General features: G+C 47.6%; 1 protein-coding gene across 5 annotated transcripts in view; it reads right to left on the reverse strand.

Annotated features, from left to right (window-relative positions):
* The window catches only part of cacna1bb (calcium channel, voltage-dependent, N type, alpha 1B subunit, b), a 105,691-nt gene that overhangs the window by 59,753 nt on the left and 20,248 nt on the right, over positions 1–25,690 (reverse strand). For all 5 annotated transcript variants that reach the window (XM_049019959.1, XM_049019958.1, XM_049019960.1 and 2 more), the window contains 3 exons: positions 7,156–7,247; positions 5,959–6,111; positions 2,013–2,200 (listed from right to left, as the gene is read on the reverse strand). In XM_049019959.1, the coding sequence (XP_048875916.1) occupies positions 2,013–2,200; positions 5,959–6,111; positions 7,156–7,247 (433 nt within the window). The remainder of the gene's footprint in view (positions 1–2,012; positions 2,201–5,958; positions 6,112–7,155; positions 7,248–25,690) is intronic.

Genomic DNA, 25,690 nt, shown 5'->3' on the forward strand with positions numbered 1-25,690 from the left:
CTGTGCTTATGATTGGAAGGTTGCTCGTTCAAATCCCAGGGTTGGCAGAGTGATTACATGTGCAAGGCCCTTAACCCCCAGTAGCTTCAGGGACTGCTTTCTCAGTGGATCAGCGGACCGCAATTCTGCAAAATACCAATGAAAGCCAGAATGTCTAAGGCATCTAGGCCAAAGTGCTCCTCAGCTTCCTGGGCTCAGAATCACTGTGGCCCATCCTGGATAAATATTATTATGGAGGATGGATGGATATCATGATAGAAGGGAAAAAGGAGGAAAAAGAGCAAGATGGAGAATCCCTGCTGTCTTCATCTCCAGGGCAGCTGCGAATGCGAATCGCTATTGTGATCGCAATCTGTGAAGCAGCGATCCTCACGCTTCTCCCGCTAATGGATAAACGGAAGAGAAAATGTAACTTTAATTACCTGTTGGTTGCAAATTTAAAACATGTTAATCGCATCCTACTCAGCCCGCCAGCCTTCATTTGATAAGTGGAACGGTGAGCTTTTCTTTCGTCTGCAAAAACTGTTATCGGAAGCAGCTACCCGGCTTAACGCCAGCTGTCATAAAAATTGGGGATTTCTCTGCCATATGAGAAGACGTGGAAATGAGGCAGATACTGGAGCCTGGATGAGAAGATTTCTGTAAAGGATATCTGAGGCGTTGCGGGTCTACAGTAATATCCTGAGCCACCCTTGAGGGCTAAAAGAAGCGAGCTGGGGGAACTGTGGGATAGCCTCTAACGAAAACAGAGGGGCCGCACAGGGCCACGGGAACGCAGAGGATCTGCAGCCAATGGGGCAGCTTGTGCAAGTCGAGGAGGAGACCGACAGGGTTAAACCCACCGGAGCCCCTTGTAGGACAAGGACTGGACCGCACATGATCCACTGAGAGTAATGCAGCCAGAACAGGGCTCTTATTTTGAAATATTGGCATCGATTTCTTTGTAGAATAAAAGTGTTCAAATTAGAGAAGTGTAACAAATGTGGAAGCATATAGGCTGAAGGTGTTCCATGTAAGCCTTCATAGAAACAGCTCGTATCTGGGTTTCTGTCCCAGGCATTATGCCAAGTGTCTGACTGCGCCAACATCGTCCACAGCAAGTGTCCCAGACTGCCTTACGCTGCCCCAGTGTGTGTCTGCATCTGCGTGTGCATGCATCTGCCTGTGTGCATATCTCTGCGCATGTATGGGCTTGTCTCTATGTGGCGACCGTGAGTGTTTCTGTGTCTGTGTGCATGTGTATGTGTGTGCTTATAGTATGAGTATGTGTTTGCGTGTGTGTGTGTCTGACTGTGTGTCTGTGTGTAGACATGGTGCGTGTGTGTCTCTGTGTGCGGTTACAGTGCACATAGTCAACCAAGCAGATCAAATCTGTGCCCAAAGAGCAGAAAGCAGATGTCAGATTTTAAAGGACGATGGAAGACAGAGAGAGAGAGAGCGCGACCCACGGCAGCTGTCAATCGCCAAGCTGCTCTCAAAGCAGGGAGCCTCACCAGAGCCGCTTGCAGACCAAGCTTCAAGGAGTCAGTGGGGTGAGACAGACATGCTTTTAGTGAAAAGAGCCAAACAGCATCGTGCGGAGACGCCCGGAGTGCAAGCACAGGCCGCACCCTGGCAGCCCCCCCCCATGAGATCCTGGTGACATCTGGCACAGCCCTCAGCCCTCCCCGTCTCCCTGCATGCGAGTAAAACAGAGTAATATAGATACAATACACTGTGAGAGCTGCTTCCCAACTACCTGCCTGCTACCCCACTGAAAAGATAATCCTATAATCCCAAGCCAAGAAAAAACCTGAATTCTGAAAGCTAGTTATCTAAATTGGCCGGATCTCGGGGCTTGGAGCTACGGACAGTTTCTGGAAGCCAGCGTACATGGCAGCTATATCGTCACTGTCCAGTGGAGTGGGATCGGACACGATCGGACCCACACCAGCTTCACTCTGAGCATCCTAATTCCGATCGGCCTGCTGAAATTCCCCCGCCCCCCCACCCCACGCCGAAGGGGGACTCACGTTGTACAGGATCTCCACCCAGCCCTCCATGGTGATGCACTGAAAGACAGTGAGCACAGCAAACAGGATGTTGTCGAAGTTGGTGATGCCGAAGTTGGGGCCGATCCAGTACTCGTCGCACACCGTGCCATTGGGGCACGTTCTTGCTGGGGCCTCGGTGCCACACGGGAATTCCTCTGCCCGCTCCCCTGTAGACACACACACACACACACACACACACACACACACACAGGCTTGTAATTATATCTTTGTGGGGATTCTGCATTCATCTCTATGGGGAAAACTCTAATCCCAACATGACACACTTAACCCCTACCCAGCCCTAACCTTAACCACAAGGAACCAAAGAAAATACAAGACTTCTGGCATTTTTACTTTTTTGATTGCAGTCACAGATCGAATGGACCCCATCACATATATAAAAAACAGGTTTTTACTACATCGTGGGGGACATTTGGTCCCCCACAATGTAATATAAACCTAATCCACACACACACACAGAAATATGACAGGTAAGCTTACATAAAGATATACACACAGCACATACACAAATGTTACACAAATATGACAGATGTGCTTGTACACAGATATACACACAACATGTGCACAAATACATAAAACTTGAGAGTATGGATCTCTCTCTCTGTCTCACACACACACACACACACACACACACACACACACACACACACACACACACAAAGAGCATCCAGTCGATGACTCATTCTGGGGCTTTTTATCAGAAGGAAGACCGTTCGCAGTTCTGACCGTCGTGCCCCACAGCCAACTCCTAAAATAACCACCCGCGCCACCTTCAGCAGCGACTTGTCAGCACCTCTCATGCCACCAACAGGCATCGCCAGCCAAACGTGCAAAGCCACCCCCCCCCCCACACACACACACACACACACACACACACACTTGCCCAAGCAGTAGAAGTGCCTCAATTTGCTCCATTAACTCCTGCCTGACAAGAATCCCCTCTCTCTCCTCGGACGTCCCCTGAGGGCCGCCGGATTGGGCTCCGGTTCACAGAACCCTGGCTCCAAGACCCAGAGTTACCAGAGATGCGAGGTTTAAGCAAGGAGCGTGGAATCAGACAAAGATAAGCTGTATTTATTCCGTTTCTGAGATGCAAAATATTCGCTATTAACATAAAAATCCCTCCCCGTCAAAGGTTTTGCATCCTTTAGCTCTGCTCCATGCTCATGACCTTCTGTGTCTGACAGAGGACATTTAGCTGGCTCGTCGGCATCATTTTGAATCTATTCTGCCTTGATTTAGCGTCTTCCCAACACGGTCGCCCCCAAAGCAATCTCTCTCATTTCATACAAAGTCAGGAGGGTATGAGAGTCTGGACAGAGGTTGACGTTATGCACCTTTAACAAGCAGTGTGGGGGAGAAAAGGCCAAGTTACCACAGCTGAGAGGAGCCAGAAACTTCCATGGCAGATACAGGAGGAAGCACCCCGGGCATGATGAACTTATATAAGCCAGGAATGACTCTGACACAGCACCATTTAATTGAGCTGACCCCTCATTCTGTAAGTGCTTGATAAAGATTGAAGCTTAAGTCAATACATAGAATCAACAGCAGCTCTGTCAAAGTTTTATACAATAATAAATATATTTGCCATTTATACAAATACTGAATTCTGTGTTTCTCTTTCCTATACAGATACAAAAGCATATACATAAATGAATACATACAGATATTTGGAGTCAGAGTGCATAGATCCCTAAATCACAGGCAGAGCGTAATACTACATATAGCTCAAAATGGCATCCAATCATAGATTTTAATTGCTGCACAACAAAGCTACGGAGTTAACGGAGTTACAGTCAAATCTCCGAGATGGTAATTATGTGTCAGACTGTAATGGTTCACAGGTGAGAGGTCTAGAGGTCAAAAGTTGAATTCTGCCATTTCCTGCCAATTTAATCGTGGCCCAAGGAATAGCCTGACAGTGTAAACTCTGAAACAGCAGGTGTCAGCGGTCAGTGGCGGTCCAGAGAGGAATAAACGTCACTAAGCACCAGGACCTCTGGATAGCCAGATATGTGCTTTGCTGTAAAAAGGAAAAAATATGATTCACTGAAGGGGGATAAAGAGCAGAGCTGAAGTACCGTGCATTATGACAGGCTGACAGGAAGTGAAAGGCGATACAATCAAAACAAAGCGAAACAGCCTCGCCTGAGGTGAGGATCCCAGTTTTTCCCCCAACCTGTCACACACGGTTATGAGGCACAACTCAACCAGCACGCTGTCATCTTGACAAAAAAAACTAAGCCCTGAATCGCGGGAGAGTGGGTGTTTGGATAAATATTGCACGAACCGGCAAATCGGCTTAGCGGGGGCCGGCCCGGAGTCCGCGCTTACGTGACACGGGCTTTGCGGGGGGTGACAGTGATCGCCTTGGTGTCTCCAACAAGCCCGAATGGTAAAAAAAAACCTGATATCATCTGAGAGACACTAGTTTGTGAAGATTCTCCCCAGAGACCCAACAGAAAAGCATCGCAAACGGACGCCTCAGTCCTGAATTTCCTTAAACCTTTCCATCTACACAGGGGCAGTTCTAAGATTTTTTTTTAGGGGGGCATAAGAGGGGCTATAATTCACACAGAGCATTCAACCTTATTATTCAATGATATGTTTTGGATTGGTGAATGACAGGAGAGGAGGTACTCTACGGGCCAATCAGCTTTCAGCCCCTGTGGCCCCGCCCATGTATATGCCCGCGCATCTACAGCCAGGAAGCTCCTTAATAGGGGTGTGGCTTGTCACATGACTTGTCATCACAATCTAGGCGGTGATGTATTTTTTTTGTACTCATGAAATCTAATTGAATTTCTAGGTTGGTTTGGGTCGGTCAGGATGGGGGCGTATATGATGTGGTGCTATACACAGCAGCTACACCCCCTGCCCATGACTCAGCCACGCCCTCGTGTGGCGGTCACAGTCCCATAGCCAGACTTTGCCGGGTCAGTCCTGCATCTCAATGCCAGGCTCTGACAGCGAACGTCGAACAGTGACCGCGGCCAGCAACCGGTGACTCAGAAAGTCTGGGGAAGGGTGCAGGAAACAAAGCACTTAATCCGCCTACAGTGAAACCCTGAATCCCTAATTGCTGAGGAATATCTAAGCCAGTAACTGCTTACTGTAAGTGAAAAAATGCACAGTTTAATAACAATGTCTAATCCCACAGCGGCACCCTGAAGGGGAAGCTCTGCACCTAGAAATCTGTACTCCTGCTCGCAGACCTTCTTAAAGAAATTTATAACACGCTTCTGCCTGCCTTATCTGTGCATTAAAAATGTTGTCCTGTAAACAGCCGTGTCTCCCACATGCAAAACGCCCCCCAGAAAAAGGACTGAACGGGGACAAACAAGAAGGTGATGAGGCTATGATGTCCAATTCCTGCTCTGACTCAGCGCAGATAAACTGTTTATATTTAGAGCTGAACAGTTAATGTGTCATTTAATATCTACCCTGTTCTTTTAATAGTCCATCGCCATTTGTGCTAAATGTTTTTAATTGTTTTGTTACAAAATATTCAGTGCGATACACACTGGAAAAAAAAGGCACATCTAGTATCTGAGGGATAACAGATCGCGATACACATCCCACAGGCGCACAGACACACTCACAGGTACACAGGTCTGTCCGTTACCATATTTAGCTGCTATCAGTATGAGTGATATTCTGGAGTCATATGGGGGGGGAAAAATAAATAACTCATGTGTAGAAAGCTTGGAGCTGGAGTCTCCCCCAAACCCTCAAACCAACGCTCTAAGCACAAGCTGTGTAGCACCTGTGCAGTTCCACTGACACTTCATCCATAAACCAAGATCATCGGGTTCTGATGAATTTTAAAACCGGAACCTTCGCTGGACATTCAGGTGTGTATAAACTCGGGGGCAGAGCGGAGGGCAAGGCAGAAACGTACTTGTGTCTGACTTGAAGCAGGCATGGTGGAACTTGCCCATGTAGAACTCCACGCCGATGATAGCGAACATGACGATGGCGAAAAAGAGCAGCAGCCCGATCTGCAAGAGTGGCACCATAGCCTTCATGATTGACTTCAGCACCACCTGCAGGCCTGGAGGTAGAAGAGCAGGCGTCACACATTGACAGAGGCACGAACAGAAACACACGCACCCCAGGCTTTTGAAGCTCATAATCTGTACCTCATTTAGCATCCCAAACTGTGCTCCTGTCCATTCCTGAGTTTCACAAATATCGTGAACTACAAATGAACTTGGCGATTCTCTTGGTGACATGGTCTCCTGTAAAGGGCGTTGTCAGAGGTCACGGCCGTGTCCTGGAGAACGTGCTTCCTACATTCTCCATGGGCGTAATCTTTGCCTGGAAATTACCCGGAGCATCTCGCGGGGGAATATAGGCCATGGAAACATGACTAATCTCATCTTTCCCTGGAAAGAGGCAATGGCTTCAGGAGAACTGTACAGACAGTCTCCATGGCTCCCACGCCATAGCAACCACAACACCCAGGACTAGATGGATTGTAATTACTCGTCTGCCTCTGAACATCCTTCCCAGAAGCCTTTGCTCTCAGTCTAGCAAAGCTGCAAGAACCTACATCCCCTCACCTAACCTTCAGGGTCTTCACCAGACTTGATCTGCATCACACACTCACCTTTTTAAAAATTACCTGTACGATGAACTGAGATGACATTATGATTCTCGTCAATCTAAAGCCATTTTTCATACTGTTCAGTGGTTAGGCTCCCCTTTAAATTCATAGTTTTTAATATGTAAACCTTTAGATCAACAGTATTAAAAGAGAATGTGATGGTATGTAATACATACGATTGCAATGTGTGTTAATAATTGCATTAGTTTTGTTATCTCCTTTGCAGCTTTTTGCTTAATTACAATTCTTTTGTTTTATTACATTGAGAACTAATTAATTACTGTACTTAATCTGTCCAAAACTGGCATAAGTGTTTCGGTTCAAGCTAAACACTTAATTGCAGTAATTATTACTCCAAGGTTTTAAAGCTTCTCTTTCCCTGCAAAACTAATGCTCCGTTTTCCAAACTGATGAGTCAGTGTAGCTGGGAACTGGTCGTCCTTTGTGAATCGGCAGTGAGCCTCATGGTGACCACTGCACATGACTTACTGGGAATCCCTGACACCAGTTTCAGTGGCCTCAGCACACGCACTGCCCTCAGTGTCCTCAAGTCGAACTGCGAGCCCACGGTAGTCAAAATCCTGCAAGGACACAAACAGTGTTTTGTTAGCGATGCCAGGTTCCAACATGAAGGGCAGACATCCCTGTGACCAAGGGGTCGTCACCAAGTGGACATGTATATGAAAAGCAGAGTTATGAGGACAGTAGGAAATGCTCTCTTCCCATTGGACAAATCCCTCTGAGGACTTCCCTTCAGTGATCAACTCCTCCACACCTGATTGGGTGGTTCAACCCCTCATCCAAAATGCCAAGCAGCCATTTTGATGGCTTTGAGCTTTCCGGAGGGAAAATGTTCTCCTGCTGAATATTGACCACGATAACTGCGATGAGTCACTTGTGGACAATGAATAGTAGCAATCAATATAAGTCACCATCTGAAATCACTCAATCAGTCATCCATCTGCAATAACCTCACATCCAGTGTAGGGTTGTAGTGAGTCAGGAGCCTTTCCAACACAGGACATAAGGCTGGGGACACCCCGCCTGGGCGCCAGTCCCCCACAAGTCATACACTCTCAACTGATCGAGCAGAAACACAGAACAAATAAAAAAAGATGATAAAAGAACACCTAGTCATTTTCGGTCCGTTCTGCCTTTGGCTCTGTGGAGCCGACAGATAGACAGTAAGACCCAACACCAATCTGGCGGCACCTCAGGAAACACCCTGTCCCCGGTGCTTGTGTCCGCTGGCCGTGGAAATAAACAGGACCGCAATACATACCCTCCAGGCTCAATTTCTTTGGAAAATCCTTAGCTTACAAGTTAAACGAAGGCGTACGTGTGTTTGGGCCCTGCTACTGAACCACTGAGCCGCCCCAGTTAACAATCCCAGTGGGTAAACTGGTAAATTCATAGTGGCTTTGTAATTAAGTTTCAGCCAAGCAGTACATTTTTAAAATTAAAAACGGTGCATATTAAGACAGCGATTTTATTGCCCAGCTGATACTTTGTAAGAGAAACATTTTCCATCCGCATATAGAGGTTATCATCATTTTACTGGAGCACTTTAGGCAAAGCAGTCTACTCAAGAACAGCATCCCCCTCAGGTATGTACATGGAGGTCCTTAACCACAGCGCCACCTCTTGGTACTAGCTGGAACAGAGCTGAATCGTCCATCCAGGAACATAAAGAGTGTGAGGCTACTACATAACATGATGTTTCAGCCTGAATCGCCTTGGGCGGCCAGGAAATGGGCTGAAAGGCTGTACATAATATCCGGGGAGGGGCAGAAAGAAATAAAAAAGAGAGGAAAGAGAAGTGCAGCGGCGGGTTGATCTAATGCCGTCATGCACACGCACATCTGACAGGAATGAGCGAGGGGAGGGGGAGAAGACAGGGGTCATAGTCCAAACGATAAGCCCAGAATAAACTAGCCTAATTCCCATCCCCCAGCAGGCATGTGTGTGCGTGCTGTCCATCACAGCGAAGCCCAGACCCTTGACGACATATGGCCCATCAGGACCAGGATCAGGCCCCATGTCCCAGTACCTCTGAAGCATCTTCAATCCTCATTGTTTTTCCCTTTACAGTTAAAAAAGCACTTCCTTACATTCCATGACAAGGTTCATGCATATTAGAGATCATATGAGGTAATGGGTGTGGAGCAGGGTTGCACCACCTCATAAGCACTGCCAGTGATCACCCCCTCCCTTCTCCCCCCTCCAGGGATCTTCAACATGGACAAACGTATCCGTGGCAAGACTGACCTGCATCTTTAGTAGAAACGCTCCGTAGCCAACGTTTCTAGATACCACGTCTGCAGTAAACATTTCATTTGACCACAATGTTCGTGAGAATTCACCATGGCGTTGACCTCTGCCACCCTCTCATATTCTGAACCTACCCCCCCCCACCAAAAAAAACTCAACCCACACCTGTCAGTAAAGGTTCGCAGGGAGGCACTGTGCAGTGCCGTTTGGCTGCGCTCCGTTGCCGTGGAGCTGCCAGCTACAGCCAGGGGGGTCACAGCTGGCGGGTCGCATTAGCGGCAGTGAAAGGGACACACACACACTGGGCACCACAGATGACACGACAGTTGGCAGAAGAAATGCAGTGAGGCAGGATGGACAGTGGAGCGCAAAGAGAAGCTGCATGTGAGCATCAGAGCTGAGTAAAAGCACACAAAGAGCTCAAGCTAAAAGCATCTTGGCGTGTCTGAGGGGGGGACTGTACGCTCACATTTGCATTTCTTTGTGCACACATTGGAAATGTAGGAAGGGCACCAACCGCAAGAATGAAAAACTGAACTGGCCAATCAACTGGGCAGGGGGAGTGGCTGTCGCAGAGCCCCCTGGTGGTCAACTGTGATCACACAGGCATGATGTATCATTAAGAATTAATGGTTAAAAACAGAGGTTAATGTTCTCCGGCAGCAAAAACCTGCAGGTGATTCCAAAGAACCTGTCACCATCATATTATTCAAGCTCCATCTCTATCACACAAAAGAAACACATAAAAATAATAAAGGCGTGGCACGAGCTGCGGCCGAACTAGGTTCCTTTACCAAACTTTCTCAGTCAGATCCTTCAAAGACACAGATTGCTTCCTCAAACTGAAGACTTCAAGGCCTTCCCAGCACAGAAGACACGGAATTCATTTATGATTTAAAAATAAATACATAGATAAATAAACATTTTCATACAGTACACCCTACTAGATTTCAAGTTGCGCTCATCTTGGGGGGGGGGCGCTGTGTGGCATAGCATACTAGGCCTGTCTGCCTGAGATCAGAAGGTCATTGGTTTGAATCCCATCATTAGCTGACTAGTCACATCTCCAGCAGACCCTTACAGCAATATAAAATGGCATACCCTACGCTCAGACCGCAAGCTTTATTCCCTAAAGGGGGTACACAAAAATTAAGGAATTCCTATGTACCTGTACTTCTGCAAAAGGCAAATAAGCATCATTTCCTTAAAACTGCACTTTCCCACAGACCCAGTGCTTACCAGTACCTCATATTTACCTAAAAGGGGCCTTAACTCAACCACTCGCGAGTGCAAACAGTACACCTGAAAGGGTTAACACGTTAGAGTCTCCTCCCCCCCCCCGACAGATGTGACCCAGCTTGCCGTTGTCATGGATACAGCCAAGCGGGGCAATTTCGGCGTGCCGTTCGAAGTGGCGGCGTGGGGGCCTCGCAGTATCGACAGGCAGCCGCCGCATCAGCGTCCGAGCTGCCTTTTACTCCAGGGCGGATAAAATGTCCTGCACGTATAGAAGAGACACGCGGTGCGTTGCCAGGGGAACCACCGAACAATATGGCAGAAAAATAAATAATCCTGAGGTTAATTTAATATGCTACGGAGGGACCACAACACCTTTATTTACTGTCAGTGCAGTAATAACCTGACTGATGAGAATGTAAATATAATTCGGGCAGCTGAGGATCATCCTACATACAGTAAAGAACCACAGGACACAGTGAATATCACAGATAACCTACAGGAACTGTCAGGACAACCAGCAAACATACAAAATGTCCTAAAGGAACCACATGGACACATGCAGGGCATGTGGAAGAACACAGATAAATGAAGTATAAAAAAAGGTATAATTTAGCAGACACTTTTATCCACTTTTTTTTGAGGAAGCAGGATCAAACTGTTCCTGGAGCAACTGGCAATTATGCGCCTCGTTGAAAGGTCCAATGGTAAAACCACTCCCCACTGAGATTCAAACCAGCGACCTTCAGATCACCAGCACAGTGCCTTCATGCGGTGAGCCACACATATCAAGCCCCAAGAAGATATCAGTTAGAACACAGAGCCACAAATGGGACAGAAAGGACTCCTGTCCTCCCCCACTCTCACCCATCCCTTGCCCTCTGATCTCAGGCTTTCCCTAAAGCCAATCTGCCGCTTTCCATGCAGATGTTGCACTGTCACATACACAAACTCACAGCTACATTCAGCTGATTGGCTGATTGCTCTCAAGCCTCCGTCTAGATGGGGGACCCAGGGGGTGGAGGGTTACCCGCTTCACCCTCTGCATTAAATCAAGACCCTCCCCAGCAGCGCTGAGCCTCCCCAGTAGAGCCACAGTGTTATTCGTGCCTTCAGTTATTCTCTATCTGCCCCGGAAACATACATGACATTCGTACCCTTTCACCCGGTAACAGACAGGAGCCCAGACCTCTGCCAGACCTCCTTGGATTTTACCGGAAGGGTTCTCGTGTCTATTGATGTTCTTTCACCTCTCCGCCCTGTAATCAAAATCTTAACGTAAGAGACGCAGGTGAGAGTCGGCGTCTTTATGCCTCAGAGAGCAGACAGGAGCAGTGGGGACGCTGGTATCGATCCCGACGGGCTTGGGCTCTCGGATAAAAAGTTATGTCAAAGGCTGCAAATGCCCTTTTGTGGTCAGTCACTTCATCTGTTCCTTGTTCCCAGCCTTTTTATTACACTGAGCTCTCTTAAAGTCACCTCTATTAAAGTGATCAGACCCTGATACCTGATCCAGCTGCAGTCTATCTACTACCCAACACCCTTTCGTCTTTAGCGTATGCCCACTTTCTTACCAGGAAAGGGCTGTCTGTCCATATCCAATCCCCAAAGCAAGCGAGCAGTCCTTTCCACCAATCCCTGCGTCACGTGACTCACTGCTCCTTACTCGATGTGAGCTTTTCCCAAAAGTGGACCTCAGTGCTGATTAAAGGAGCTTAACCTCAATATAATACAGGTGGTCTCGGTTCATTGGGTAAAGCCTTAGGATCCCGCATTAATATACTACCCAATTAGCAAGAGTTCAAGCTCAATTTTCTATACCTCACTGACATTGTTCTGCCAGCACCCAATAAAAAACCAGGTTGTTGCATTACAATACAAAATCGCCGCACCACACCACCTTAACAAGGCTGATAGGCTCCAGGACACAGTTCTAGCCCATCAGGACAGGTGGCCAGTCTTGTTGGTGATGCAACGACAAACCGGCACCGATCTGGTTGAAAGGATGCACGTCTCCATGGCTACATCTGCCAACGTGCTTTTCAGACGCAGTGCTCCTACTACAGTGCACCTGCTCTGCAAGAAACAGGACTCATGGCAGTGCACCAAGAGTCTGCACCACCAGGTGATGCAAGTTATGTAAGCAGTTTACAAGACATAAATTTAGGACCAGGTACTAGTTCTTCTGAGTGGGTGCTGAATGGCAAAAACGGTACACTCCTGTCAGTGGTCAAGTTGAACAGATATTTCAAGGAGGACGGTATATTTGCAAGGGGGGTGGCAACCCATGACAAGTCAAGCCCTGACTAGTCACCAGACGAAACAAACCAGACCAGGGGCCTGCATTGTGAAGCTGGGTTACTGGGTTAGCAAGATAACTCTCCAAATTTAAGGTAGTCTGTTCTAAACGCAAGTGGACAAAAAGTCCATTTAAACTGAGGTACCTTAATTCTGACACGGTATCTAGCAAATCAACAAATCTAGCTTGGAGATTCAGGATCCTGGTTTTCACAGCAGTACCGTGTGCCGTGAAAATGAGCCCCACAAACAAACGATGTAAGCCACGTAGGCTTAAAAACTGCACCTACTAAACCCTCCTTTGGAGAAAATAAGTCTTTTTCTGAAGCATATTTAATGAAAGGATCCTATGTGTGACATGCAGCTAAGGGCACACGCAGGGCATGTGCCCGCGGACTGTGGGATGTTTGTTTGTTTGTTTTGTAAATGAAAGCTGGAGTTAGGGGGCTCTGGTTTGCACCCGCGGTTCCCCAGGGTCAGCTCTCATCGGAAACACCACACAAACAACGGGGGGGGGGGGGGTAAAAATCTCTCGCTTTCCTGTGAGGGAACCAGAAATTGCCGTCATGCACATGGCAGGAAAGGCCGGTGATTAGCGGGGGTGGAGGTGACATACTCCCTCAGACGCACCACCCACTGCCCTCCCCTCCCTTTGAACCATCCCCCCACATCACATTCCCAGTTACCCAGACTGGGCTCCAGCCCCACCTACTCATCCTGCCAGTCCCCCTCAATCCCTCAGTTCAACTTTGGTCCCTCCTATGCATTGGCACTTCACCAGTCCATATAAATATAATCTCACCTATAGCCCAGTCACTGCACTACAATGCCCCCTGCTGTCCAAATGAAGCTTGCACGTGGGGGCCTGAAATTACTATGTTGTGGGGCTTCCACTGCCACTGGGGAATTAGGATCTTATTTAGTGCCCCCTTCATGTTTTGAAGCATCTGTAGGACTCTACACTCCCCCCCCACCCCCACCCACCATGAAGTGCACCACTGTGGTCACACACTCACACAAATCAGGAATAGCAAGCAAGGGCTTCTGACTTCCTGAGAAGGGAAACACCCCCCTCCCCACCCCCTGCCAGCAGAAGAATCCAGCTTTAATTATCTAAGGGGGGGGGGCATAGATTATACCGATTATGGCACTAAGTAGTAGAAGGCAGAAGAATACCGACACTCCAGGCTGAAGCTCTAGTGACGGCTGTGTATCTGCTAGTGGAAGTATTCAATGTGACATTTACCAATGACACATGAGAACATCCACGGCCAGCTGGCGATCGGGACCCCCAGCTAACACCTGGCCGACATCCGCTATAGATGTTTGCCTGCTTTTTTCCATAAGCGTGATTCTCTCATCTGCAAAACCACTGCACATATTTATGTGATGAGGCTAACATCTCACACAAAGTCAGGTAGTATATTTCAATTCCTCCACTCCGCAGAGATCCCTTATTTGATAATAAAAAAAACTTCCTGTTTAATTAAGGTTTTTCTGCCAAGTACCTTAATCAGAAATCAATACGGTCTGTCACAGAAAACAGGCAGATTCTCCAGCCTCCTTTTGGAAATAAAATGAAATTTCCTGAAAGCAAGGCAAGGAGCAAATGGAAAGCGCTGACTGCGCTGATGCTGCCTGCGCTGATTAACGCAATGGGAAAGGCGCTTAGTTCCTTACAAGAGCAGAGTGGCCACCAGTCTGCGCCTTCCTGCTCTTAAATTCAGCCGCAAAGATGCAGAATCAGAACCAGTTAAAATGCACTTCAGTGTAGACTATGGTTCATTCATTTTTACCATTTCACATTAATATGTACTGATCAGATATTTTTGTCCAAAGCGATGTACAAGCAAGGCAGATACCACACTCTATGATCTATAATCAGCAGACCACGGATGTTTCCAGCATGGTCTGTAATCTCCACAACAAACAGTTTGGACATTTTAAGTGAATATAGGGGAATTCGGCTGACCCGGTGTCCTGGGGTTCACGGTAACCGGCCATGATATTTGGTACAGCTGCCCGTCTTGATTCCAGCGAAATTACTTGCCTAGAAAATGGAAATGCTGTCTCAACCCCCCCCATCCCGAGCCAGCCTGGATGTTAATTAACGCCACCCCCCGCTAACGTGTCCCCAGTCACTCCTATGCTAATTGAGGGCTGGGATGAAAAAGGCGCTGAGTCATCAGCATCCACCACCTTACCCCCCCGACCCTACATGTCAGATAACAGCCTAACCCTAACCACAGGAAGGACTGTAGGCCAAATCGCGACCAATCTGCTCATCTCTATTCAAAAGCATATAAATAGTAACCCTTCCCTCTATTGTAAGTCACTTTGGATAACAGTGTCAGATAAAACTAATACAAAAATATCATACAAAAATCATTGATTATCATCTTTGACCCTGGAAATCATTTCTGGGTGAATTTATGATTTATCATTGAGGTCACATGGTTCAGTATGTAACATGTAATTAAACTTTTTTACCAGTGATAAATACAATGCACAGAATTCAAAAATCACGTGTGTCAGATGTCCCATAGCAGCCAATCGGAAATTCAGACACAACTGTAGTACCTGCTCTCGGCCTGTCGGAGCCAAAGTAATCGGTAACGGAAGGGAAAGGAGGCGCGGCGGGTTGGGGGAGGAACTCATCCAGCATGTGGAGTAAAATGGCTCTTGTTAAACACCACAAAATGCTTCATATGCCAGTGCTCTGTTTGATCTGCATCGTTTAACTGGTGTCGTCGGCAGGCTGCACGCGGACAAAGACCTGAGCAAATACAGCACAGGGAGCGGCCACTAGCTTAGAGGCACAAAGGAGCCCAGCTGTCTGAGCCAGCTGCCCCTCATCTCACTCATTATCTGAATTTCCTAAGACACCTAACCCCGTTCAGTGGCCTGTATGCTTCGCGGAACTAACAGCTCCAGCTTTAAATCGCCCTGTAATTTTTTGCTACTGCTGAACCGTTAATAACTTTCACTGTACAGAGGCGGGAAACTGATGTCATTTTGCACAAACGTCAGCGATTCGCCGCCATTGTTAGGTCCATTCTAAAAGGCCCCATTCCGAGGTTTGTCCGTGAGGAAGCCGGAAGCGTTGTAATATTAAGGTCAAAGCACCCACCCCCCCCCCCCCCAAAAAAAAAAGAAACCTTGTGATACTGGTAGCTACAGAAGCGTGATGCTCAGCATGTCTGTAAGCATCATGGGGGCATGACCGTGAGGCTAAGGTCAGCTACCGGGTTGACTTGGACCACTGCACCACGCCCCCCTTCGTGCACTCACCATATGCCCCTACGCTGGCTAAACTCCGAAACCCGACTCATACCAGCTAACAACAGATACAGCCCACAGCACTCTGCCCTTTTTCCCAGCCTATTAACTTTGCCAGATCCATTTGACACCAGTGTAGCGATTAAGCTAAACCAGTGTTTCTCAACCCAGTCCTCAGCGACCCCGATACAGTTAATGTTTTTGCTCCCTCCCAGCTCCCAACACGCCTGTACCAGGTATTCGGTGTTTGTCATTGGCTGGGAGTTCTGAGGGAGCAAAAACAAACTATATGGGGGTCCCCGTGGACTAGGTTGGCGAAACTCGGAGCTAAAACTACATGGCCTGCTGCGTAAGCACTGAGCTTCATGTACTGTTGTCACTATCAGGCTGGACCATAATTACAACCTTACTGTCACTGTCTTATCTTCCTCTCTGACAGACAACCCCAGCAGATTTCTGAATGTGAAGGACGCTCCCCTGTCACTCTCACTGTTGAATATTACATACAATATAAAGAACTCCTGCGGAGGAATCTTGGTTTACTGGGGATATTCATCTGACACCCACGTTAATGCAGGTCTTTCACCAGCGAGCCTCCGTTCTGCGCTCTCTGCAAAAGCCCAACATTACGATTCCCGATCGCCAGCGGTGACTCATAGCTCCCAGTGAGACGGACGTGATCGGTCTCCACAGCGGCCTTCGCCGGAGTTCTTACATCTGCTTTGTGGCTTCGCGCCAAGGTAGCACCACATGTCGCAGGACATGTGCTTGAAACAGTGATGCCCCCCCCCCCGTCAGGGTAAAACGCCGCCATCTTTAACAGCCATTGGGGTCCAGCAGTGTCTGGACAGAAGGCCTGACTGGCAGAGCTTATCTGCATCACGTCATACTAGTCTGTGAAATTCCGTCCATTTGGTAACCCCCGCTAAAGATGGCACAGATCACAAAAAAAAAAAAAAAACCCAGTCAATTGGTTGATTGATTGATTGGCAGACACAAGGCCCAGTGAAGACCACTCAGTGCCCCTTGCTCCCATACTGAAATCTGCCTCGCCAGCCCCCCCACTTCATAACCACTCCCTCACCGCTGCTTGTAATTTGAGGGCAACTCCAGCAGATTGCACAGTAAGTATAATAATGAATTAATAAAGGATCTAAAATCGTAGATGGGGAATGACCCAGAGCCCCCCTGTAGAGGCTTGGCGCCTACCCCCCACCCTTAGTCCCCTTATATAAACCCTGCAGCCCCCTCGGCATTTCAAAGCCGGAGAAGAGCCTGCTGCTGAAATGCATAAACTTTTATCAACCAGACAAAAACAGCTCCAGAAGTCCCAGGCTCCATTTTTTCACCCCCCCCCCCCCCCCCCCCGTTACATCCCAGTATGTCTAAAAACAATTAAGACAAAACATTCCACTGCCCCTATCCCTGCTGGGTATGTTGCTCTTATGTTAAGTAAATTGACAGCCAGAGAGAGCGAGAGAGAGAGAGAGAGAGAGAGAGAGAGAGGGATGTGCTGCTACCGTTGCGCCCCCCCCCCCCCTCCTCATTTAAGTACTGATCCTTCAGCTCACGGACCCTTAACTCACATTTCAGAAGCAAAGACTGAGGCTACTGAGGTACTGAGCTTTGCCATCCGAGTGTTTCTATAATTAAGGCCCAGGTAGGACTTGGAGAAAGGTCACACAGGGCACCACGAGAGCCGTCCCTCCCCGTGCAGCCGTCGGTCCTCGACGTCACTGCACTGTCGCATGCACCCCGCCAACTCTATCTTCTGGTTGCAGTGCCGCTCATCCCCGGTTCCTCTTCATTAGTGACACGCAGTGTCCTGCATGAGGCCATAGGGTCCCTTCTTCTCCCCGAGATGAATCCGGTGTCCTCACCCCACCCTGGATGAAGCTTAAAGTGCCCTCAGGGACGCTGACATCCTAGGCCTGGCAGAGAAAGGCTCCGCCTTCACCCATCAGCTTTAATACGTCGGTTAAGTTCATTATAATAATCGTATAATCTTTGAGCATGTTCTCATCTCCACCCGCCTCATAACAATCTGAAACGCCGATTACGTAGCAAACAGAAATAAATCAGAAGTATCTCATGGTCTCCCATATATGGTTACATTCGCCTCCCCCCATCGTTTTAAATTACATTTAAAGGCAGAGAGTGAGAGAAACATCGATTTTGGCTCGACCCTGGGGTCCCCTCTGCTTAACTGGGAAGTAAAAAGCTGTCACTGTACCCTGCCAGAGTTAATGACAACATAAAATATAAAACTGCCATTATCACTGACAATGTTTTACACCTAAAAAGGCAACAGAGCTGATTTATTTCTTGCACATTAGGCTAAAAAGTCGCTTAGTACATAATAATAAGCCATTGGTGAATCACAGGCTGATTGCATACAGGCCACTTTCAGATAGTCCTGAAGGGACACTGCTGTAGGTGATGACACCTTTTTCCAGGCACCCTTTGGAGGATACGACGCCACTTCTGGTGACCAGGGGCCTGAATCACAAAGCAGGATTTCTTGCTTAGGTGAATAACTTGTCGGACTTTAAGTAGCCTGGGCTAAATGTAAGAGCATGAGGATAAAGACCATTTAAAATTGGGTAAGACTTGTCGGAAATTATCTGGAAATCCAGCTTCATGATACAGGTCCCACATAAACAAGGCGAAGAAGCACTGCGACAGCTCTGAACTGCGCACAGATATCCATCCGTCTGAATTTGTGTTGGCCAATCCTGTAAGCAGTAATACGATGAAGGCCTTTTTCAGACCTTCACTCGTGCGAACCGGGCCGTGACATGAACCAGAAGGAGTAGGAAACAAGGCTCTTAATTAATGGTCATTTAACAAAGTAAACCTCGTAATTTCAGCTTTCTGCGTGAGGAGCACATTTCGTTTCGTTCATGTTTCACAAAGCATTTCATTTAATTACTTAGAAATGAGACACGCAGCCATAGAAATATCACAGACTCCACAGTGAGCAGGACATGAACGGATGCTGCATCCTGCAGAGCTAAGCCCAGCCAGACAGTCATTTTCACACAGCTCTTCCAGGATCAGCCCTGTCAGTCTCTGTGTGACAGATCCTGACCTGCCTGGGACATACTCCAGCACATTAACCTACTGCTAACAGTATGCCCCCCCTACCCCCCATGTCAAAAGAAAACAAGAACAAAAATATAATTCGTAAGTGCTCCAGCTACTACCTGCCAGCCAACCCAAAAAAAACAGCCAGTCACCTCAATGTGACAGTGAGAGATATTGACACGCATACATGTCAACAGGCATTCATTCCCCTGCCCCCTGAGGGGAAGAGAGAGATCAAATCAATACAACACCAGACTGACTGTCTTCATAGGACTTCTGATCCACCAAAACAAAGCTTACTGCAGCTGTCAGCTGGCAGGCCAGGCTGGAATCATAAAGACCTGTCTGATATGATATGGGCAGGGAGGAGACCAAAACGCACTCAAACAGTAGACGACCTCCAACGGGACGCGGGGGGAGGAAACGATGTACTGAAATTAATATTAAATTATGAAATGATCTTTTATTTTCCATTTGCACAAGTAGGGGTATATTGAAATGCTTATTTTTGTTCACCCCATCTTGTTCTCCTTTGACACACACACACACACACACACACACAGACCGAAGCTTAGGGTCCGAGCGCAGCGTCAGATCATTTATTATTTGGTGCCCCAGATGGAGGAAGTTTTGAGAAAAGCGGGGTTCTGCTATATGAGCTCATTTACAGGCGTTCAGTCACCTGTAAATCAAAAACGGCTCAGGGGTGTCAATCCAGAACATCCACTAGCACTTTTGGGATCCATAGGCCAAACTGCTGTCCCTGTGATGTAGCCAAAGAACATTTGGCATGTGAGAACAGAACTCAAGTCAGGAGATTTTTAATCTGCCCCGGAAAGAAAATACATCAAAACAGAGTAATCACCACCCACAGGGTGCGCCCTCAGACAAAAATCAAATTAATAAATTAACCTCCGAGTCACTGCTTGCCAGTGGAAGTACATCGGCGCCTTCCCGTAAATGATGCCAGCGCACTGCAGCACCACTGAAAGGACACGTCGATCGAAGGCGGTTCTTCGGCAGGTCGGCGCCACCGTGAGGTCCAAATGACCCACCTCAAGTCTGATTTCAAGAGGCGACGGCGGGTGTCGGCTTGTTATGCAGAAAACCACTCTCCGGAAACAACAATGTGCAAGCAGTTGTGGAAAATACCCAAGAACACGTGGGAGAGACAGACCTGTATCCCCCAAATCCTCATTTTGAGTGTCATCCCAGGATGTAAATGAAATTGGGGGGAAAAAAAATCATAACAGCAGAAGGCAAATAGATAAATTTGATCGCACCTGTTCATTTAAAAAATAAAATTGAGGAAAATTACATATAATGATATAACCATTGCAACCAATAAAAAAAAAATCTGTAAAGCCCACCCCCTCTCCCGAGACCCGTAAACGCTAGTAGCTGCACGCACACGACTATCTCCAGCACGAGGTGGATCCCTCGGCGTGTGAGGAGGGTGGGCCTGGGCACCTCGACGTCGCACGTTCGCAGGGTGCGAATGAGAGAGGGGGGAGACACTCTCGCACATGGAGGCGAATCGACCCCTGTGGCAAGCGGGGCGACATACTGGAGATCCACCCTACCGTGCGATGGAAGAGGGACAAAAATAATTCAAAAGGAAAATATATATATATATATATATATATATATATATATATATATATATATATATATATATATATATATATATATATATATATATATATATGATTGTGTGGATTCACTGTGGCGACACATCAACTCTCAGCATCCGGTCAAGAGATGATTCAACAACAAGATTATTGTCAAAAAAGAAAAAAAAAGTATGAAGTATGAAACAAATATTTATAAAGGGAACAAAGAACAAACCCTTTTTTAAATCTAAAAATGGCCATTGCGTCATATGTGAATCACTGGCTTTTGCTTTTCAGCTGGGTGCAGGTGGAACGCTGGATTAATGCCGTATTGCTTTGATTAAAGGCTCCCGTGAGCTTCATGCGCCCACAAATGGATAAATGTAATGAAGATGGTAATCAAGAGCCGTATAAACAGAAGATGAAGGGCTCAGGCTGTTGTAATGCAGGCGTACATGATGTCCTGCAATTTGCTTTGAGAGACCCTGGGATCCGTAATAATTATTAACGTTATCGTGTGTGTGTAGGGAGCTTCAGATCCTGTCTCAGGAAGAGTAAGCCCCCCCACCCACTTACACGGTCCTCATAAGGACGTGCTACTGGAGGCTTTCCAACTTGCACAACACCGTCCACATGGGGATGGAACAAGCAGCACTGAGGTAGCCTAATGTCACAGATCTGGCCTCTAGATTGATTCGGTTTGATTCCTTGTCAAGCATCTGCTGTGCAGCAGGGTGGGAGAACCAAACTGGAGGCCTGTATCTAGGCAGGTTTCTTGGACGTTTTTCTCTCTCTGCGTCGTGCAGGTTTATTCCAGTTTCCCTTCTGCAGCCCCAAGACATGCGGTTAGACTAATTGGAGCCTCTAAATTGCCCATGGTGTACGATTGCGTGTGTGAATGTCTGCATGTATGTGCCATGCGATGACTGGCTTCCCCCCCCCCCCCAGGGTGTGCACGAGCGCTCAGCTGCCTGGGTTGGGCTCTAGGCCCAGTGACACTGGCTAGAATAAGCAGATGAAGACGCCGCCAGCAGAAGCTGAGGCCTCGATATAAATACCAAAACTACGGGCTTTCCAACTTTAGTCAGCTGGCTGGAGCGAAATTTTCAATTCGAGACAAGTCTGCACACACATTTACACCAAAAAAAAACACAGTTTTATTACCTTGTAAATAGTCAGTAAGGTTTGCAAACTACCCCAGTGCTTCTAATTTTAGGTTCATAATGGAATAATATAGATTCGCCGTAAGCATGCTTACGTGAGAGTCTGAAAGCGCGAGAGTCACGCCAGGTGCGTGAGAGTTGGCAGCCCTGAAACTACATGCAAAAAGCTGAGATCTCTGATCTGATCTGAGCTGAAAAAGCTGAAATATTAAAACTACATAAAGGAAGTTGAGTGACTGATGCAACAAACCTACAAACACACTGGGTGTTACTCAACACCAAAAGTGCAAAGATCATACTTGTGGTCTTGCTAACTTGCCTCTTAAGAACAAACTTGGGGCGCATGGGATTGTTCTCATTTGGCGATGAGATGCATCTCAATGCATCAATGCATCCTTGATATTTGTGCTGGAGCAAGACCATCACCAACGTCTGGGGATCAAAAACTTAGCATGATATAGGGGTGAATCTCAATATGCGTACTTATCAGTACTCATATTCTCATGTACCCGTTTTACATCATCTTCCGCTGCCAAAGATCAGTTCCAAAACTAAGAACACAAGTAGAGGACAGTAAAAAAAACCACGGATGTTTGGCTTGCTCCACCCCAGATATCAAGGATACATCGTTCCATCAACGAAGAATTAGACCAATCTGCGCCCCAAGTTCATTCTTGGAAGGCAAATTAGCAAGACCGATGTTGCCAAGACCACAAGTACAGGGACCGGAGAACACAAAAATATAGCCAAGTACGCATGATGAGAAACACCCACTGAAATTACACAGACGATGCGACATCCCAGCGGGGCCCAGTGGAGACACTCAAGCAGCACAGATATCCTGGCCCTAGCTCCCAGAAACCATGTGACCTCCTTGGTGCTTCAGAGACTCTTTCCCTTCATTAAGCAAAGCGAGTCACCCACCATATGACCGCCATCGGTTACTCACCACAGTCCAGACACTCACACGCAGGTTGCTCATTAAGCGCAGCACATGCCTTCAAGCACAATGCTTTGATTACCCGTTAGCCCGTGTGGAAAAATTCATTATTACCAGATGCGTTCTTACCATCATCATACTCAATCATGGCCGCACAGACCATCGATCGGCTCGCAGGGTATAGCTACCGCGTTACGAATATCCGGCAGGCAGAGTGGTTATAGCTAAATTATCCTGACGTAACTTTTATCGTGAAAACGTAATTAAATCCAACAGAGAAGGGAATGGGATCCAGAAGAACGTAATGGTGAGAAATTAACGGTGAGCAATGGGTAAATGTTTAGTGTAGATGTCTCAGGCTACAGTTGACCACGGAGAAACATTACGTTCTTACAAAATGAAAGTGGGTTGGGAAAAATGGGTTTTAACCCAGCAGTAGAGGGCATAGTTGTGCAAAGGGTCATGGAGGCAGCTACCCCCTAGCAACTGGTAGCTGCTAGGAAGGCAGAGGTTTGCATGGTACTGCAGCCAGGGCTTGTGCCTCGTGAGCTTCCCCCCTCCTCTCTCCCGGGTGACGGCAGACACACGCCCGCCGATGCCCCCTGAGGGACACTATCCAAGCAGCCCATCGATCCGTAGCGCGTTCATTTCCTCCCTGCGCCTTCAGATCTCTCTCTTACAGCTACACCGTAATATCCGCACCACTCTCTCTCCAAGATTGCCCCCCCCTCCTCGTAATCCCTTCTAATACAGACCTAAAACCCCCATGGATTCACACCAGGATACGCCTGACTGGTGAAAGGCCTTTTCCCCCTCATGTCTGGAGGAAAAAAGGAGGGGGGGGGTGTGAAAAATCCATCTAACCAGTACTTTCCTTGCCAGTCCGTTGAGCCATCCGCGTGCGCGGTTCTCATTCATCACAGCTTGCCTTCCAGTTCTCTCCCCGAACGGGCAGACTGGTGGCGTATGGGAGAGCTGGTCATTTACACAAACAAAACATATTAAATGAACAACGCAGGGGGAAAAAAAGGAAGCAAAACAGCAAAGTGAGCCTCGGAGCTGGAGAGACACAGAGCGAGTCCGTCCCAGACGGTGCCTCTCAGGGCGTCTCGATCCATTTGAGTTTCGTAATAAAAATCGATATAACAAAATCACTGGCGTACACATCAGGCGGGTCCATGGAAAACAGTGCACGGAAAATAAAAAATGCTACAACCCACTACGACGTACGACCGTAAATACGAGGACAAAATGCCGTCTGTGGGGGGAGCCCCCTTAGAGCACCCCTACTGCCTATGATTGGCACAGGGATACCTGGCAACACACTAAGGCCAGATCGCTGCTCCGTTTAGGGCCACCCGGAGGTCACCACTCCTTTGCTACTATTATAGCAGGGAACTGGAGCTGAAGGGAGAAAAAAAGCCCTTAAACTGCTAATGGACTGGGTCAAAGCAGCTAAGTCATTAAGCTGTACAAACGGGGCCTGGACATCCCATTAAAGCCTCATTCATGGGGCCAGGAACCTCGCTGATCAAATACCTCTTATTAAAATACTCTGACAAGCTATTTATTTTCAGTATCGCATCTTTGAACACGGATTTCTGGGGTCGGCTCCTGCGCTGGGAGACCATCGTTCTGAAGCCTGACCCAATTTTGTTTCCCCTTGGTTGTTTTCTCTCGCCACGAGGGTCTGATCCCCCAAAAGAGCCCAGAACCACATCACGCTCTCCTCACAGGCAAAAGCAAAGGGATGTCACACCCCCTGTGGAAATTCCCGCCATGTCACCATAGGAACGTGGGCGGGGGAGGGGGGGGGGGGCGAATTGACATGAGAGGAGATGGCAAGGGGGGTGGACGTCAATGGTCCCAAAAAACAGGAATGAACACTTAAGGCACAGAAGCCTGGAGACGGTCAAATGGGCTGTGATTTTTAATGAAGAACACATCTCTTGCATTTCTCTATCAGAATTCCCAAATTCCAGTCCTGAAGGGCCAGAATCCAACATAGTTCGTAGATTTTCCAGCTGAGACATTTTAATCAGCTAATTGCCAGGTGTAGTAGGGGTGTCTGAGCAGGGAAAATCGGCAAAATGTGTTGCTAACTGGCCCCCGCGGGAGGAGGAATCGGGGAACCCTGTTCTACATGAACAACAGGTGCACTACACTCACATGACATGCCCCCCCCCCCCAGGGGTCTGAGTCAGTTCACAGTACCAACATGACCAGTCGGGGTGCTAAACACCACAGCCCCCAACGACTAAGGCTCATTTGCATAACACAAGAAGAACCTAATTATCTATCAGGATAAACATTCGAAGGCTCAGAGCAACGAGGGTGCAGGACAGCGTGAAAATGGCAGCCACACCGTTGATACGACACACAGGAGGCAAAGGCTCCCCATCGCAGACAGAAGCAGCATTCAGCTCTGGTTCATGCGCCTGTCCTTTGCTCCGGCGCTCATCAGAGGGAAGTAGAGAGAGCGACAGGGAGGACGACACTGAAGCAGAGCATCATGGGTGTGTAGTTTGGGACGTATATACAATTAACATTTAAATGTTGTGCATTAACACATAATGGACAGCGTGGGGGTTGGGGGTACTGGTACAGACCGTGAAATATTGTTAAGGTGCGTACAAAGATGTTGTTAAGGTGCGTACAAAGATGTTGTTAAGGTGCGTACAAAGATGTTGTTAAGGTGCGTACAAAGATGTTGTTAAGGTGCGTACAAAGATGTTGTTAAGGTGCGTACAAAGATGTTGTTAAGGTGCGTACAAAGATGTTGTTAAGGTGCGTACAAAGATGTTATTAAGGTGCGTACAAAGATGTTGTTAAGGTGCGTACAAAGATGTTGTTAAGGTGCGTACAAAGATGTTGTTAAGGTGCGCACAAAGATGTTGTTAAGGTGCGCACAAAGATGTTGCAGTGCGCACAAAGATGTTGCAGTGCGCACAAAGATGTTGCAGTGCGCACAAAGATGTTGCAGTGCGCACAAAGATGTTGATTTCAAACCCTTTTCTTCTTAGAATGTCACAATTTAAAACTTTAAAAAAGAATAAACAAAAAATACTGTCGAAGTGTCTATCCCTCAGTCCCTACTAGCGTAGGTCTCTCTTGCTGTCCCCCGTCCTCCGGCGATG

The sequence above is a fragment of the Brienomyrus brachyistius genome, chromosome 7 (assembly GCF_023856365.1).
Source record: "Brienomyrus brachyistius isolate T26 chromosome 7, BBRACH_0.4, whole genome shotgun sequence".
NCBI classification, from domain to species: Eukaryota; Metazoa; Chordata; class Actinopteri; order Osteoglossiformes; family Mormyridae; genus Brienomyrus; species Brienomyrus brachyistius.